The sequence below is a fragment of the Pipistrellus kuhlii genome, unplaced genomic scaffold (assembly GCF_014108245.1).
Source record: "Pipistrellus kuhlii isolate mPipKuh1 unplaced genomic scaffold, mPipKuh1.p scaffold_m20_p_9, whole genome shotgun sequence".
In the NCBI taxonomy this organism is placed as follows: Eukaryota; Metazoa; Chordata; class Mammalia; order Chiroptera; family Vespertilionidae; genus Pipistrellus; species Pipistrellus kuhlii.
Window position 1 is genome coordinate 31,746,224 of NW_023425595.1, and position 16,992 is coordinate 31,763,215.

At 38.9% G+C, this 16,992-nt stretch overlaps 1 protein-coding gene across 10 annotated transcripts in view; it reads right to left on the reverse strand.

Annotated features, from left to right (window-relative positions):
* The window catches only part of RRM1 (ribonucleotide reductase catalytic subunit M1), a 40,514-nt gene that overhangs the window by 11,749 nt on the left and 11,773 nt on the right, over positions 1–16,992 (reverse strand). For 8 of the 10 annotated variants that reach the window (XM_045577443.1, XM_036427953.2, XM_045577439.1 and 5 more), the window contains 11 exons: positions 16,141–16,241; positions 15,073–15,132; positions 13,286–13,325; positions 12,900–13,062; positions 9,033–9,174; positions 7,087–7,170; positions 4,842–5,003; positions 4,388–4,467; positions 3,562–3,763; positions 1,907–2,056; positions 1,475–1,696 (listed from right to left, as the gene is read on the reverse strand). In XM_045577443.1, the coding sequence (XP_045433399.1) occupies positions 1,475–1,696; positions 1,907–2,056; positions 3,562–3,763; positions 4,388–4,467; positions 4,842–5,003; positions 7,087–7,170; positions 9,033–9,174; positions 12,900–13,062; positions 13,286–13,325; positions 15,073–15,132; positions 16,141–16,236 (1,401 nt within the window). In that variant the 5' untranslated portion in view covers positions 16,237–16,241. Of the gene's footprint in view, positions 1–1,474; positions 1,697–1,906; positions 2,057–3,561; positions 3,764–4,387; positions 4,468–4,841; positions 5,004–7,086; positions 7,171–9,032; positions 9,175–12,899; positions 13,127–13,285; positions 13,326–15,072; positions 15,133–16,140; positions 16,242–16,992 lie in introns of those variants that run through there. The other 2 variants (XM_045577446.1, XM_045577447.1) reach the window with 2 other exon arrangements.

Consider the following 16,992-nt stretch of genomic DNA (forward strand, 5'->3'; position numbering starts at 1 on the left):
TGCTGTTCTGTTTGGATTTTTCCCCCCACTACCTAGCCTTCCGGACTGATGATCCAATCCTGATTCATATAATCTGCTGATTCCCTTTAATAAATTCACAATTTCAACTATTGCATTTTTCATTTCTTACTGGTTCTTTTTGTTTTCTCTTCACTGAGTTCAACTATTCTTCCTTAAGTTCATTGGGCATCCTTATAACTAGTGTTTTAAACTCTGTATCTGATAGATTCCTTGTTTCCTTTTTTAGTTTTTTTTTTTTTTTTTTGAGTTTTGTCCCATACTTTGGAGCATGGTCCTTGTATCATTTTGGCTGACTCCCTTTGTTTATATGTGTAAGGTAGAGCTGCTATGTCTCCTGGTATCGACAGAGTGGCTTTATGTAGGTGTTCTGTGGAGCCCAGTGATACAGTCTTCCTGGTCACCTGAGCAAGGTGGGTCAATATGTGGCCTCCTCTTATAGTTGAGCTTCAACTGCTGTTGCCATGTCAGTGGGTGGGGCTGATTCTCATGCTAACTGGCTGTGAGAGCTGGCTGGGACTACAGTAGACAAGCTGTTGTTTGGGGCTGACTCCACAGAGTAGAAGTTGCTTTAGCAGGTCTCTGGTGCCAGCTGAATCTGTCCTTTGGGTGTCTCACTTGTGAAGCTGGTTGGGTGGTGCTCTAGTGTGGTCTGAACTCAGCCATCATGTCTGTTGGTCCTGGAGCCTCTTGAAAGGGGCTCTGTGCAGGCCACAGTCAGCTTTTGCTGGGCTTGGGACCTCTTGGTAAAAGCTCCAAGTGATCTGCAATTGGTTGTCGCTTTCACTGGGTTAGGAGGCACTTGGAAGAGGCTACATTGCAAACGATACTGAATGCTACTTGTGTCACTCTGGGAACCCTTTGGTGGGTGCAATATGAACGGACCACCAGGGGGCAATGCAGAACGAAGGCCCTGCCTGGCAGCCAGGAAAGGAAGGCCACCGCCAGCTGCGGAAAGGCCCCGATCAGCTCTGATCCCTGGCCAGGCCGAGGGACCCTACCCATGCACAACTTTTGTGCACCGGGCCTCCAGTTATATCATAAGCTTGTTTTTTTGAGGGTTACCATTTAGCCTACTATAGGAACTACAGGCAAAAATTTTATCCAACCTGACGAGCATTTTCTGGCCATGCACATGTGCACCACACTTGCAAGCCATGCAGGCTGCAGGAGCACCCATGATGTCCCAGAGGCTCGCAATTTGCTGGCCTGCTTCCTCATGATCAGAGACACCTCAGAGGGTAAGACTCACACAGACAGGACTGTGGGCGGAGAGTGTAGCAGATGGAAGGGGACAACCGACAGAAGGTGAGGCAAACACACAGACCGTGGACAGCAGTGCACAGGGAGGGTGACCCACTGAGTGAAAAACAAAAAAGATGAAAAAGAAAAAATAAATAAATTAAAAAAAGAAAAACAAAAACAAAAAAGATGAAAATTGTACCCATATACTTACTCCTTTGCTGACTGGAGAGCCCTTGTAGGTTTCATATGGGCCATGCTCCTTGGCCAGATCACAGCTGGCTTCCAAGGCTCCATAATAAATGGTTTCAAAGATTTGCTTATTCAATAACTGGGCCTCTGGACTCTCGAAAGGATACCTCATCAGAATAAAAGCATCTGCCAGACCTTGTACCCCAATTCCAATAGGGCGATGACGTTTATTGGATAAGTATGCCTTTGTGCCAATTGGTTTAGAGAAGAAAGAGACATTACTGAACAGAAAAAAGCAACATTCTGTACCTAATGACACACACCCTCTTTTTATGTTTTCTCACACCGTTCCAATGATAACTATTTAAACGATGCCTGGCAAGCAGACTGTGATAAACTCCCTTCACTTTGAATTTCAATAATTATCAATATAAGCAGAGATATCTATTCATACCTCTGGGACAGGGTAGTAGTTAATATCAATAATTTTATTCAAATTTCGGACAATGACTTTGGTGACTTCAGCCAGCTTCTTAAAGTCGTATGTGTGTTCTGGTGTGACGTACATATTCAGGGCCAGGGAAGCCAAGTTACAAACTGCAACCTGGAATGCAAAGAAAGAGTCAAGAATCACAAAATTTTTATTTCCTCTCTGTGTTAACAACACTACCATTAAGCCTCTAACACTTTACTATTAAAATTTTTCATTTTTATCTTTGACTTCTCCCTCTTCATCATTCATCAGTTCATTTCTAAATCCGAGTACTTATTCATGAGTTATAACATGCACCAGTGAATAGGTAAAATAAAGAGAAAATCCTGTGTTCCTTAATACATGGCTCTATTACCACTTATATCACATTGTTTTATAATTTTTTATGTGTATCTGAGTAGATGTGCCCTGTCCAATACAACAGTCACTAACCACATGTTGCTATGTAATCAAAATTAAATGAAATTTAAAATTCAGTTTCTCAGCTGCACTAGTAACATTTTAAATGTGCCACAGCCACCAGATACAGAACATTTCCATCACTGCAAGAAAACTCTTCCAAATTACACATGCCCACCTCACCCTCACTAAGATTCTGACAAACCCTTAACAACAGAGGATCCAAGTTGATGAATTCTGAAAAAACTCTTCAGGTGATTCTCCCACTACACTCACTATACTAGGTAATGACATTTTATAGCTAGGGATCATATCTTATCCTATATTTTTATTTTAAATATATTTTATTGACTTTTTACAGAGAGGAAGGGAGAGAGATAGTTAGAAACATCAATGAGAGAAACATCCATCAGCTGCTTCCTGAACACTTCCCACTGGGGATGTGCCCGCAACCAAGGTTGAAATCGAACCTGGGACCTTTCAGTCCGCAGGCTGATGCTCTATCCAGAGTCAAACTGGCTTTAGCTCATCCTACCATTTTAATGCTATTTTCCTTTCAGAAACCTACACAGGCCTAGGACACATTCCAGCTTTCACCTACTAACTCTTTCCCTCCCTGGCCAAAACCATCTCTACCGATATCAAACTTTAATGTATTTGCTACATCAAAACAAAGTACACACTCATTGCATAAAACCAAACCATATCTCTGATCCGTCATAAAGACTGTTCTTCCCAAATGGAAGCTTTTCCATAATTTTTTTTTTTTAAACGAAATCTATATTCCCTTTCTGGCCTTGTCTCTTCAATGATTTGAGATTAGAATTTTGTCTCACCATCACTGAAAGGATTCTCTACAAGTTTACACACTTTAAACTAAAAGAGCCTCCTAATACACTTTTGTGACTGTCCTAAGCTACCATGATTGTACATTACTATTTCCATCAAGTAAAGATTTTTACAGCAATATGTAAGAAACAGTTGACTGATTTCCACATGGCTTAGACTAAAAGATATTCATTCAAGGGCACAGATCATCACTCTTCTTTCCTGTGTAATTTGCTGTCTATTTTAGTGCCCTTCCACTTACCAATAAGCTACAAAATTTCCTTTCACCCATCTCAAGTGAAATCAAGTGAGGGATTCACAAATAATTAACTTCACTTCCTAAGATTCATCTCTCAGTCGTAGATTTACGCAGAATTTTTTCTACCTACCTCATCTTTGCTGGTATATTCTACTATTTCTGTGCACAGGTTGCTGCATTTGATTGTTCCCAGGTTCTGCTGATTGCTCTTCCGATTACAGGAATCTTTGTACAGCATGTACGGGGTACCTGTCTCTGTCTGAGACTCAATAATCGCATACCAAAGCTGTTGAGCTTTTACAACTTTGCGAACACGACCCTGTTTCTCATAACTGAAAGACAAAGCTAGTATCATTTTAATTGTCCCTAAGAAAACCTTTATTACAGATAATGTGAAGAAAGACACCAAAATATAATATTGTAAGAGCTCAAATTTTCTACTAAACTTAGCTAAAGAAAAAAACCCCACAGGAATATAACATTTTTTTTTAGTCACACTAAAGGTAGTGAACAAAACCAGGCAGTTTTAAATCTCTTCAAAGACAACCCAAACCCACTAAATCAACACCACCTTCCAGAATAAAAGGAACAAAACCTAAAATAGTCAAATTGTGCTAACGTGGTACCATTGTGCTATTGGTTAATGACATGTACTGTCCTGGTTGATTTTGATAATAACCCTGCCAATTCATTGCCTTCATTTTTAAAAGCATCAATTAAAAAACTCAGGCAAATATTAAATGTCCCAAAGTTTAAAAAAAAGAAAACAGAAACCAAAATTTTGGTAAAAATTCAGGAAGTAAAGCCGACCAAAATAAAATTACTAGTCATATTATCTTCTAGATGCTTCTAAATATTCCTAAAAACTGGCTAATGCAAGATGTTGTTTTGAAATGTGGATCCCCAAATAAGAGAAAAACATGTACAACATTATTACTGTCATATTTGCCCCATACCTTTCATATAGCTTCTCAAATTCCTCTCCCCAAACCTCATCCAGACCAGGACACTCATTTGGACACATTAAAGACCAGTCCTACAAAAGGAAGAACAGTACCACACATGAGAAACTTCAAATAAGCAACCATACATAATCCATTAGAAACACTATAATGCATAGGGTGTCTTCCATAGACTGCCTTGGAAATCTGCTATAGAAATAATCACGTTAGGCTCAGGTCCAAATATCTAGTTCTGCCTGTTTGTATACAATTTTAAGCAAATACGTCAGGCAGCATCTACTTTGGAAAACAAAAACCTAGGAAAGCAGGAATGGTACCTTTTAACACGTTCAAAATACCTTCTGTAGCAAAACTCATAGGTAGACTATTCCTAAGCATGATTTAAGATGTTTGAAGAAAAAGCTTATGTGAATCAAGTAATTATTACTCATAGGTATCTATCTCTCACCTGATTAGTCTCCACTCGTTTCATGAAGAGATCTGGAATCCAAAGGGCAAAGAAAAGGTCCCTGGCTCGCTGTTCTTCCTTTCCTGTGTTCTTCTTTAAGTCAAGAAACTCAAAGATGTCTAAATGCCACGGCTCCAGGTAAATAGCAAACGCTCCAGGTCGCTAAGGTAAACAATCATCGATCTTTTCAGAATCAGAATGAAACAAAGAAACCATATTTTCTTTTTTTTGCAGGGCACACATTTCACATTTTATTGCACTTTTCCACGACCACTGGATGGCGGGACCTGGAAGGTGACGCTATGCAGCAAGCCATTCCCCCGGAGGGGCTGCAAGGGGGACCCCGTGACGACGCCCTGGCGGCCACGGGGTGGGTGGGGGGGAGGATCATGGAGGACCGAACCCGCTCTCGGTGCTCTCAGGTCTTGCAGCCCCGTCTCCGCACCGCCTCTCAGATGCTTCTCACAAACAGGAGAGAAACTTCCTATTTTCCAAAGCACTTTTTTATCTTCTGCTGATCGATGACTCTCTCTCATCGATGTTTCTAACTCTCTATCTCTCTCCCTTCCTCTCTGTACAAAAATCAATAAAATAAATTAAAAAAAAAATACAAAGAAGCAAAAAACACTCAACTGGGAAAGAAAAAAGAAGCCAAAAATTTGAAGATAGTGTAAGAAGCTCCTGAGACAACTTCAGCATACCAACATCAGAATTTTGGGGGTGCCAGAAGAGAGAGAGGAAGATATGAAAAACCTATTTGAAGAAATAATGACTGAAAACTTCTCCCACCTGGTGAAAGAAATAGACTTACAAGTCCAGGAAGTGCAGATAACCCCAAACAAAAGAAATCCAAAGAGAACCACACCAAGACACATCATAATTAAAATGTCAAGGGCAAAAGACAAAGAGAGAATATTAAAAGCAGCAAGAGAAAACCAGTTAATTACCTACAAGGGAGCACCCATACAATTGTCGGCTGATTTCTAACAGAAACTATGCAAACTAGAAGGGAGTGGCAAGAAATAGTCAAAGTGATGAATAGCAAGAACCTACAACCAAGATTACTCTACCCAGCAAAGCTATCATTCAGAATTGAAGGGCAGATAAAGAGCTTCACAGATAAGAAAAAGCTAAAGGAGTTCATCACCACCAAACCAGTATTATATGAAATGCTGAAAGGTATTATTTAAGAAGAGGAGGAAGAAGAAAAAGGTAAAGATAAGAATTATGAACAACAAATACATATCTATCAACAAGTGAATCTAAAAATCAAGTGAATAAAAAATCTGATGTACAGAATAAACTGGTAAATATAATAGAATCAGAGGCATAGAATGGGAGTGGATTGATAATTCTCAGGGGGAAAGGGGTGTAGGGGGTATGGGAAAAGACTGGATAAAAATTGTACACCTATGGATGAGGACAGTGGTGGGAGGTAAGGGCAGAGGGTGGGGTGGGAACGGGGTGGAGGGAAGCTATGGGGGGGGGGGGGGGAAGGAGAAACAATTGTACCACTCTGAACAATAAAGAATTATTAAATTAAAATAAAAAAATAATTAATGGGGGAGGGGGGAGAAACTGAATGGTAACCTCACTCATGGTTCATAGGTCAACACCTAACCCAGGCGTCTTCAAACTGCGGCCCGCAGAGGAGTCTGATCCGGCCCGCCAGGTTTTTTGGACAGTGAGCGCAGCCGAGGTGTTACAGTAGGAATTAGTAGTTCATATAGTCCAGCCCTCCAGCTCTCTGAGGGACCGTGATCTGGCCCCCACTTTAAAAAGTTTGAGGACGCCTGAACCACTGAGCCATGCCAGCTGGGCCAGAGTTTTGTTTCTTTAAAGAAAAACTTAGACGACATATGACAACTCCTTTTCATGATTAAGTATTAATATAAGTCACCACTTTAGCACCTGTCTGCAAATAAACTGTCATGTAAAAAAGCTGCTGACTAGATCATTGGCTGTCTGCAGGCAGTATGTATGGGCAGGAAGGATGGGGGTGATTAATATAAAGGTGCAGGAGGAAAAATTTGAGGGTAATGCCTATATTATGGTAATTACATAGTCAAAATCCACCAAAATGTAGATTTCAAGTGTGTGCACTTTAAAGTAAATCATACTCATTAAGCTGATATTAAAACTTTAAAAAAGGCAGTTTTTAGAAACACACAATGAATCATCTTATAAGCATACATAGCTAATAGTTTTTAGTTGATTTCCAGTACTTTCAAATGACAGAGCATACCTTGTTCCCTCCTTGATCTACATATCGAGCTGTGTTGTTATAGACTCTCAGCATTGGTACAAGGCCATTGGAATTGCCGTTGGTCTGAAAGAGAGACTGAGAATAAAGGCATCCGGAGGAGAAACAGGGGGCTCAGCAAGAAAAATAACAAAATGGTTAAAGAATGAAAAATTTCCCAGCCTATGAAGTTTTACCTGCTCTCCGAGATTTTACCACTGCCTTGTAAATACAATGCCCAATAAAATCAACAAACTGTTGTTGAATAAATGATAATTATATTCAAAGTTATTTCATAGTATCTCTAATTTACAATGAGACGTAATAAATACAAGTCAAAAGAATCCAATATCAGGATACATTCCACACCTTCTAAAGATGTATTCCCAAAAGAATTCAAGGCAACTTAAAATAAGAAGTATATGCAATGGGCAAATCAAGACAGCTAAATAGAGATTCTCAGCAATAAGTAGATTCTGGAATGAAGATAAGAAAATGTAAACTCCTAAGACTAGAATAAACCTCATCAAATTTCAAAAATAATCCTTCTAACCCATGGTAAGCCTTTGAACAGTCTAGAAAGATAAAAGAGCAATGGCTCACCCTACCATTAGGTAAAAGCACTGTGTGTGTGTCGCAGCACCTCCCCAACACCACACAATGGAGTGGTTTCCTTCTGAGCTCTGTATCTTTATTCTATAGAATTAGGTATTTTTTCCACATTACAAATGAAGAAACAAACACAAAGATATGAAATAACTTGTGTTAGGTACTACTAGTAAGTAGTGGAAATGGGATTTAAATCTGAGTCTTACTTAAAATCATTATCCTGACTCCCAAGAAAAGATGAGGCAGCAGTGCTCGAATTTACATCACAGGATGTCAATGTTTAAAACTTAATACTGGTTCTATCACATATGGAGCGACTAACCTCTTGAAGTAAGTTAACTTTCTAAGCCTCAGCTTCTTTACTTGTATAGTGAATAGTGCCTGCAGGGCCTTCACTCACAAAGTTAGTGTAAGGCATCAAGTTCCTACCATGTGTCTGTAATGTTATCTATGGTTGTAGTAAGAATTAAATGAGTAGTTCATGTAAAACTTTGATAACAGATTTAGTACACAGTAAGCAAGCAATAAATGATAGCTGCCATTATTATAAAACTAAAGGCCTGATGCACAAATTTGTGCACGGGTGGGATCCCTCGGTCTGGCCAGCAATTGAGGCCTATTGGGTGGCCGGCTGATTGGGGGGAAGGACCATGGAAGGTTGGCTGGCCAGGCATTATGGGGACCTCTGTAGGGGGTTGGCTGTGAGAGCACACTGACCACCAGGAGGCAACTCCTGTGTTGAGCATCTGTCTCCTGATGGTCAGTGCGCATCATAGTGACTGGTTGACAGTCGTTCTGTGCACGAATTTGTGCACTGAGCCTCTAAAAGATAAAAATTCAGGGACTGTCACAACCAAAACAACCGGACAGATGACCGAACAGCAGGCTGTGTGGGGTGACTAGGCTGGCAGGGGAGGCAGTTGGGGGTGACGAGGCCGGCAGGGGAGGCAGTTGGGGGCGACCAGGCCTGCATGGGGGCAGTAAGGGGATACCAGGCCAAGGGGTCCCGATTGGAGAGGGTGCATGCTGGACTGAGTGGACCCATCTGTGCATGAATTTTGTGCACCGCGTCTCTAGTATATATAAACTAAGACTTCTAAAATATAAAATAAATCAAAATCTGAGATAAAAAGGATCACCTAATCTAAACCTTTAATAAGACATATGAAAATGAAATAACAAGCAATGAAATGACTCACTCCAGGTCACATAACCAGCCAGTAACTAACAGATTTAGGTTTCCCAAGCTCCAGCATATGCCCTCTCAACCATAAACTTGGTTGCTTATGGACTTGAATTCCTCTAGTTTACACATTTTTAATCATACAACAGAAGCTTACCCCAGCAATGTAGCTGCCAGTAGCTCGAATACAACTTACAGCAACACCAATTCCCCCAGCAGACTTGGAAATCAAGGCACACTGCTTTAGTGTATCATAAATGCCTTCAATACTATCATCTTTCATACTCAGAAGGAAACAGCTATGGGGGAAAGAAGTCACAACTTATGAAGGAAATGAAACAAAGCAGAGTCACAGAAATAACTGTACAATTTAAAGGCAATTAAGTTAGGCAAATAAAAGATTTGAAGTTTACAGAATTACTAAGTGTTTTTAGAAGAAAAAATATATACTGTTACTAGCTATGACATAGTAAGACATATCAACATATCATATTGTTTTAAAATCACCTTGCTTCCAACCCTAGATGCTAAGCCTAGAAGGAAGTCTTAGAGATAAGTTTAAAATATTAACTTAGGGACTCTTGCCCCCTCCCCACATGGAGTCTGTACTTGTTCTTCAATATATCTTCACCTTTGTATAAAAAAACAAATAAATAAAAATAGAAAATAAAATATTAGCTTACATGTTCACCAGATTGCAAATGTGCCATTATCACATTTTCTCATGCAAATCCTAAACATTCATAACAGACTTTTCAACCTATTACTAAGCCAAGAAAAATTAAACATTTATTTAAAAAAAAGAAACATCTATGCAATGGTCAACCAATTCTGTGATATGCCACCAAAATTCAGTTCCGTCTTTTCTAAGACAACCTCTCTACCTGTGCTTTCAATCTTCAGCCTATTCCCTGCCTCAGGGGCCATACTTTACCAATGATCTTTTCACTACCTTGAATATTCAACCAATCAAATGTATTCTATCCACCGACTTCTTCTCCTGAATATTTAGACATTCAGAAAGACAGAGAATAATATACTTTATACTTATTACCATCTATCTCAATTAATTATAAAGTGTAATTATAATCCCATTAGAGGCCCAGTGCGCACAAAATCATGCATAGTTAGGGTCCCTAGGCCTAGCCTGGCCCCTGTCGTTGGCCTTTGCCACCCTGCGACAGACACTGTGAAGCTCCCACCCTGGCACACTCACATGCCTGTGGCTCCTCCACTGCTCTGGGAAACTCCCCCCCCCCTCCCCGTGACTCCTCTGCAAGACTCCCCTTGCCCCACCTCTGCTCTGCAAGGATCCTCCTGCCCCTCGACTACTCCATGAAACTCCCTCCTCCGCCCTTCGAATTCTTTGCAAAATTCCACCTGCCCTGCAACTGCTCCATGAGGCTTCCCCCACCCCCTTGACTGCTCCTCTAAGCCTGCTGCTGCCCCAAGAAGCTTGCCACTGGACGCTCTGCGAAACTCACCTGCCCGCCACTGCTCCACAAGGCTCCCTCACCCCGCAAAACTCCCCCACCATGCGAATGCTCTACCAAACTCGCTGCTAATTATATTTTAAGAAATATATTTTAAGAAATCCTTCACGTCTTGTATGCATGCATATAAGCATAACCAATGGACGAAAAACTCTGGGGAGCGAGGGCATGTATGGAAATGGGGGTGGTAAGGTATGTACACATATAATAACTTAATAAAAAAAATGAGAAAAAAAAAGAAAAAGAAAAAGAAATCCTTCACTACTGTGAGGTCATATATATTCTATCAAAATATAGGTTGAAGCATTAAGGGTCATGATGTCTACAATTCATTTTCAAATGACTCAGCCAAAAAACATTTTAAAATAAATAAAAAAAAATATATATGTATGTACACACACACACACACACACACACATATATATAAAATATCAGTAATCTTTAGATCTAAGCAGAGGTGGATGTATGGGTGATGTTCATTGTCCATTTCTTTAAACTTACCCGAAATGTTTGAAATTCATAGTAAAAAGCTGAAGAGGAAAACAGATATTTTCTCTATATGCTCTTCTAAAAGATTTTACTTTCACATTTAGATTATTTTTTCTTGAATTTATTTCTGTATATAGCATGTAAAAGAACTCTTAATTATAATTTCCCCCATAGGATAACCAATTTCCCTAGCATTATTTTGCTAATGAAAAGCAAAGACACCTCAGTTATTCATGTTCCTACATAATCCTGAATCTATTTCTGTGCTCTTTATTATGCTTCAGTGGTTTTTTGTCTACCCCAGAATAAATACCACTGAGCCAATCCACCTAGGACCCGCCTGGATAATTTAGATTAACCTTCTCATGTCAAGATCTTTCTTAATTTTATCTGCAAATACTATTTTTCCTTATAAGGTAATATTTACAGGTTCCAGAGATCAGGGCCTGATACCTTTGAGCAATCTACTAGATTATTCTTAGTCTTTTGCTCCTCCATATAAATTTTAGAATTGTCATGTTGAAATTTTGAGTGGAATTATACTGAATCTATAGATTAAATTGGGAAAACGGACATCTTTGCAATATTAAATTTATTTTTTAAATATAAAATCACACCTTATTTTTTAATGTCCAACTATGTTTGAAAATTTTCTCAAGAGCCTTCTCTTTTATTAGCTTTGTTCCTGAGTAACCTTCCAGTATTATAATCTATTTTAAAACTTAAATCTTCTAACATCTAAAGTATAGATATTTAATTAATTTATATTGAATAAAGCCAAATCTTCTGCTGAAATTTCTAACAGACCTGTTTTTAGTGGATATTTTTAACCAAATTAAAAAAGTTATTTTCTGTATTGATTTTGCTAATTTTTATTATGAAAGAGTATTAAATGGTACAAAATATTAGTACAATGGAGAATATTAATATTCTTTTTGATAGCATATCCTTGAATTCCTAGAATAAATCAGCTTGCTAAGAGTATTTTATTTATTTGTATGCTTTGTCTTTTACATATTATTGGACTCTGTTCCAGTGTTCCCTTTTCAAAAAATAGCATCATCGTTCATCTTCTTACTTTACCTATACATAAATTCAGGAACCATCCGTGGCTCATCATATCCAAACCATCATCAAATTCTGTCAATTTTACCTCCAAAATATCTTTTGAATCTATTTCTTTCAATCTCTACTTTCACCTCCTAATCCAAACTACCATAATCTCTAGTACAGACTACTATAAACATCCCTTAATTAGCTGGCAGTATTATATAACACACACCAGAGGCCCAATGCATGAGAATTCGTGCAAGAGTAGGCCTTCCTTCCCCTGGCTGCTGGCACCAGCTTCCCTCTGGCACCTGGGACCCGGGCTTCCCTCGGAACCCCAGCTCTGTCTGGAAGGTCATCTGGAAGGATGTTGGGTCTAATTAGCATATTATGCTTTAATTATATATATATGTGTGTGTGTGTGTGTGTGTGTGTGTGTGTGTTTTGTTGATTTCAGAGAGGAAGGGAAAGGGAAATAGAAATATCAATGACGAGAGAGAATCATTGATCAGCTGCCTCTGCACATCCTACACTAGAGATCGAACTCTCAGCCCGAGCATGTGTCCTAACCTGCAATCAAATCACAACCTCCACTGAGGTCAACACTCAACCACTGAGCAACACTGGCCAGGCAGTATTTACTTTTTTCAAAACCAGTATTTACTTTTTATATGACTTGAGATATAAATTCACATGCCATAATATTCCCCATTTAATATGTATAAGTAACAGCTTTTGGTACATTCACAGAATGAGCAACCATCACTGGAATTAAGCTTAAAATTCATTATCAGCATTTGTCCCCCTCGAATTCATTTTCCACACTAAAGAGATGTTTCTAGATGCAAGTCTCATTTAATCAGAGCATAAGTGATTTAAATGTTCATTAAGTTAATTTTCCTGTGATCAACTGCCTAGTTTTTCAGGCCAACGTTTATTTCCCTAGTCAAAACAATTTCAGATTTTTTAAACTGACTATAGATAATGCATACCTAGAAAGTTGTGGGCGGTTGGTACCAGCATTGAAGAGTGTGGGGGAGGCATGGGTAAACCACCTCTCAGAAAGAAGGTTGTATGTTTCAATAGCAGCATCGATATCTTCTTTGTGAATCCCCACAGATACCCTCATCAACATATGTTGTGGTCTTTCAGCCACTAAAATCAAAAGAGGAATTTTCACATGATGGAACATGTCAGACAAACTAGGCTAGACAGGTACCTGAGTCAAAAAGAAAATGATTTTTAAAAGCAGGACAATTTTTCATAAACTAGACCTAAAGTTAAAACTGTTAGAAATATTAAGGCTATTAGCTCAAAGCTCTATATTCAGTATAAGGCACAGAAAATAAAGCACACTCACACACATGTTCATTCTCACCTTTTCCATTGATCTTCAACAAGTAGGACCGCTCTAGCGTCTAAAAAAAAGCAAAGTAACCAAAAAGAATTCCAGAACATCTCGTAAAGACACAGTAGATATAGCATTCACAATGAGCCAATCTATTTAAATCTTGGCTATTTGTTTTGGAACAGACTGCATGAAAATTTCTTGAGAAAGTTAGCTCTATATTAATATACATAATAACACTAATAGCAGAAGTTACAGTATTCACCATCATCACAATGGTTGATTGGTATAAAGTACTTGTAATAGGCTAGGCATTGATCTAAGCAACACACTCACTTATCCTCAACAGAATTTGTTATTAATATTATATTATAAAGATGGAAATCACAGTGCAATGCCAGAATTATAAAGGTTGAATGACTGAAAATCATAATTTTTGCAAAAGAGAGTCACTGTGTCTGGAGAGTACAAAGCGAGATAGAGAATGGCTGGAGATGAAATGTTAATTAGAACATTTTCCGGTCTAATTAGCCTATTACCCATGGTGGCGAGGACAGGCAGTTAGGGGCAATCAGGCCAGCAGGGGAGCAGCTAGGAGGCAGCCAGGCCGGCAGGGGGACAGTTAGGGGATAGCCAGGCCGGCAGAGGGACAGTTAGGGAGTAACTAGGCTAGCAAGCAGAGGCAGTCAGGGGCGATCAGGCAGGCAGGCGAGCGGTTAGGAGCCAGCAGTCCCAGACTGCGAGAGGGATATCCTGGATTGGAGAGGGTGCAGACCAGGCTGAGGCATCCCGCCTCCCATGCATGATTTTCATGCTCCAGGCCTCTAGTTAAGCTTAATAAAAGATTCTGAAGGAAGAAAATTATACTATCCCCGTTCTAAAGATGAGAAAACTAAGTATAGAGATTAAGTAATTTGCTAATAAGAAGGATAGCAGCCAAAACCGGTTTGGCTCAGTGGATAGAGTGTTGGCCTGCGGACGAAAGGTCCCAGGTTTGATTCCGGGCAAGGGCATGTACCTTGGTTACGGGCACATCCCCAGTAGGGGGTATGCAGGAGGCAGCTGGTCTGTTTCTCTCTCATCGATGTTTCTAACTATCCCTCTCTCTTCCTCTGTAAAAAATCAATTAAAAAAAAAAAGGAAAGCAGAGGTGGCAGTGGAGGAATTGAGCTCCCCCACAAAAAAAGAGAGAAAAACGCACAGACATGGACAACAGTGTGGTGACTGCCGGGGGGAAGGGGGAGGAGGGGAGGTGGAGAAGGGTATAGGGGGATAAATGGTGATGGAGAGAAACTTGACTTGAGGTGGTAAACACACAATACAATGTATAGATGATGTGTTGTGGAATTGTACACATGAAACCTGTATAATTGTGTTAAGCAGTAATAAATTAAATTTTAAAACAGGAAAGAGAAGAACAAAGTAGAGCCAAGATTCAAACCCAGAAGGTCTAACACCAACATTCAGGTTCTCAATTACAGTTTATCAACACAAAAGTACCTAGAGCACTTGGCACATAGTAGGGATTCAATAGTTGTTGCATAAACAGTAAAACAAAATGGAATCATTATTGCAAATTATCTGCATAACTACTCAGGTGATCCAGAAGTAATATTTGGAAACTCTGAAAATTGCAAATGAATAAGCTACATTTTCGTACTTCAAACAACCACTATCCATCTATCCCACTAATTCCCTAGGTCCATCCCAACTCCCATTGACTTACTGCCTTTATAATTGTGTCACTAAACATAAACAAAAACCTGTATTTCCTGACATAAGGAGGAATTCCCACGTATTTGAAACCCATTATTTACCTTAAAGCCAAAGTAATTATAAGAGAAATCTCGGTCATAGATAATGGCAGAATTCAGGCGCTGATGAAGGTAAAAAAAAGAACCCATAATTAAAATAATTAAACTATTTTCACAAAATCAACAGTTCAGCCCTGACTCCAGAATTTAAAATGACATAGGATAAAAAAGAGGTACCACTAAGTATTATTGTTATAGAACAAAAATACACATCTAATGTTACATTTTAAAAATTTATATAAATTGAGTATCTAATTAGGCTTAAAAACATATACTCAAGTAGATCACTTTTAAGTTGTTGAGCAAGATCTTTCAAATTTTTACCTGAGCAATCTTATTAGGAATTAGTTTGGCAATGTCCCCTAATATTTTGAATGCACACACTCTTTGTCCCAGCAATTCCACTTAAAGGATTTATCTTACCAATATACTCTATAAGTAATACACTATCATACAAGGATATCCACTTCAGCAAAAAATGGAAAACAAATATTCACTGCTAGAGCTAAATATATATGTGTGTGTGTGTATAATGACATTTCTATAAAATAGAATGCTATGCAGCTGTTGAAAAGAATAGTCATAAATACTAATAGACTATCTATAAGATAAAGTATCAGTAAGAACAATGTGCACAGACTGCCACTAAATGAAAAATTTATGTGTACGCACATGTGTATTACAGAATAGCCCTGGAAAAATACATTTTAAAGTTATAAAATGTTATTTCTAAAGAGGAAAGCTAGTGTTACTTTTTTAATCTATGTTTTATTGTGTTTACATTTTTAAAACGTGCTGTTGCTTTAAAAAAAAAAAAAAAATAATCTATGCCCTAGCCAGTTTTTCTGTGGATAGAGCATCGGCCTGTGGACCAAAGATTTGATTCTTGTCAAGGGCACATGCCTGTGTTGTGGGCTTGATCCCTAGTGGGGAACATGCAGAAGGCAGCCGATCAATTATTCTCATCATTGATGTTTCTATCTCTCTTTCCTTCTCCCTTCCTTTCTGAAACCAGTAAAAATATATTTAAAAAAAATTTTTTTTTTTTCACCAGGAAAGCATTACACATACATCTTTATTTGCCAAAACAATATCCAGTGTTGACTGGGCCACCATAGGAGAGTGTTTGCCATTATGTGGATTTATGTAGTTGTGGAGGTCTTCCATCACATCTAAAACAAACAAACAAAAACAGAAAATAAAAATGTCAAAACCACTTAATGGAGAGCTAATTCAATCTTTCAGTAATAGTTTAAAAGAATAGTTCTCAAACCATTTTTTTCATCCCAGTCCACCTCAATGCTTAGCATAGGAAAGTGCTCAATAAACATAATCATGCTGATTATATACTGAGTGGCCAAATCATTATTATCTCTGAACACATAATAATCTGGCCACTCAGTGTATATCCTATACAATAAAAGGCTAATATGCAAATTGTCCCCTCAACCATGAGTTCAACCAGCAGGCAGGCCGGAAAACCACCCATGTCCCCTCCCCATGGCCAGGCTCGCTGGACCTCACCCATGCACAAATTCATGCTCTGGGCCTCTAATACACACACACATACACATACACACACACACACAGTGGCCAGATTATTATGCGTTCAGAGATCATAAAAATCTGGCCATTCAATGTATAATGCCTCAGTTATGAAAATACGCTTCCAGAGTTAAAGTGAACATAGGCTTTTTTGTTGTTGTTGTTAAATAAAAACAGGAGTGAGGATATTTTTCCATTTATTTATTTATTTTTTAGAAAGAGTGGAAGATAGGATGGAGAGGAAAAAGAGGGGAAAGAAAAGAAGAGAGAGAAACATGGATGTGAGAGAGACACAGCCATTGGTTGCCTCCCACATATGCCCTTGACCAGGAATTGAGCCCTGGACTCTCTGGTGCACAGGCCAATGCTCCAACCACT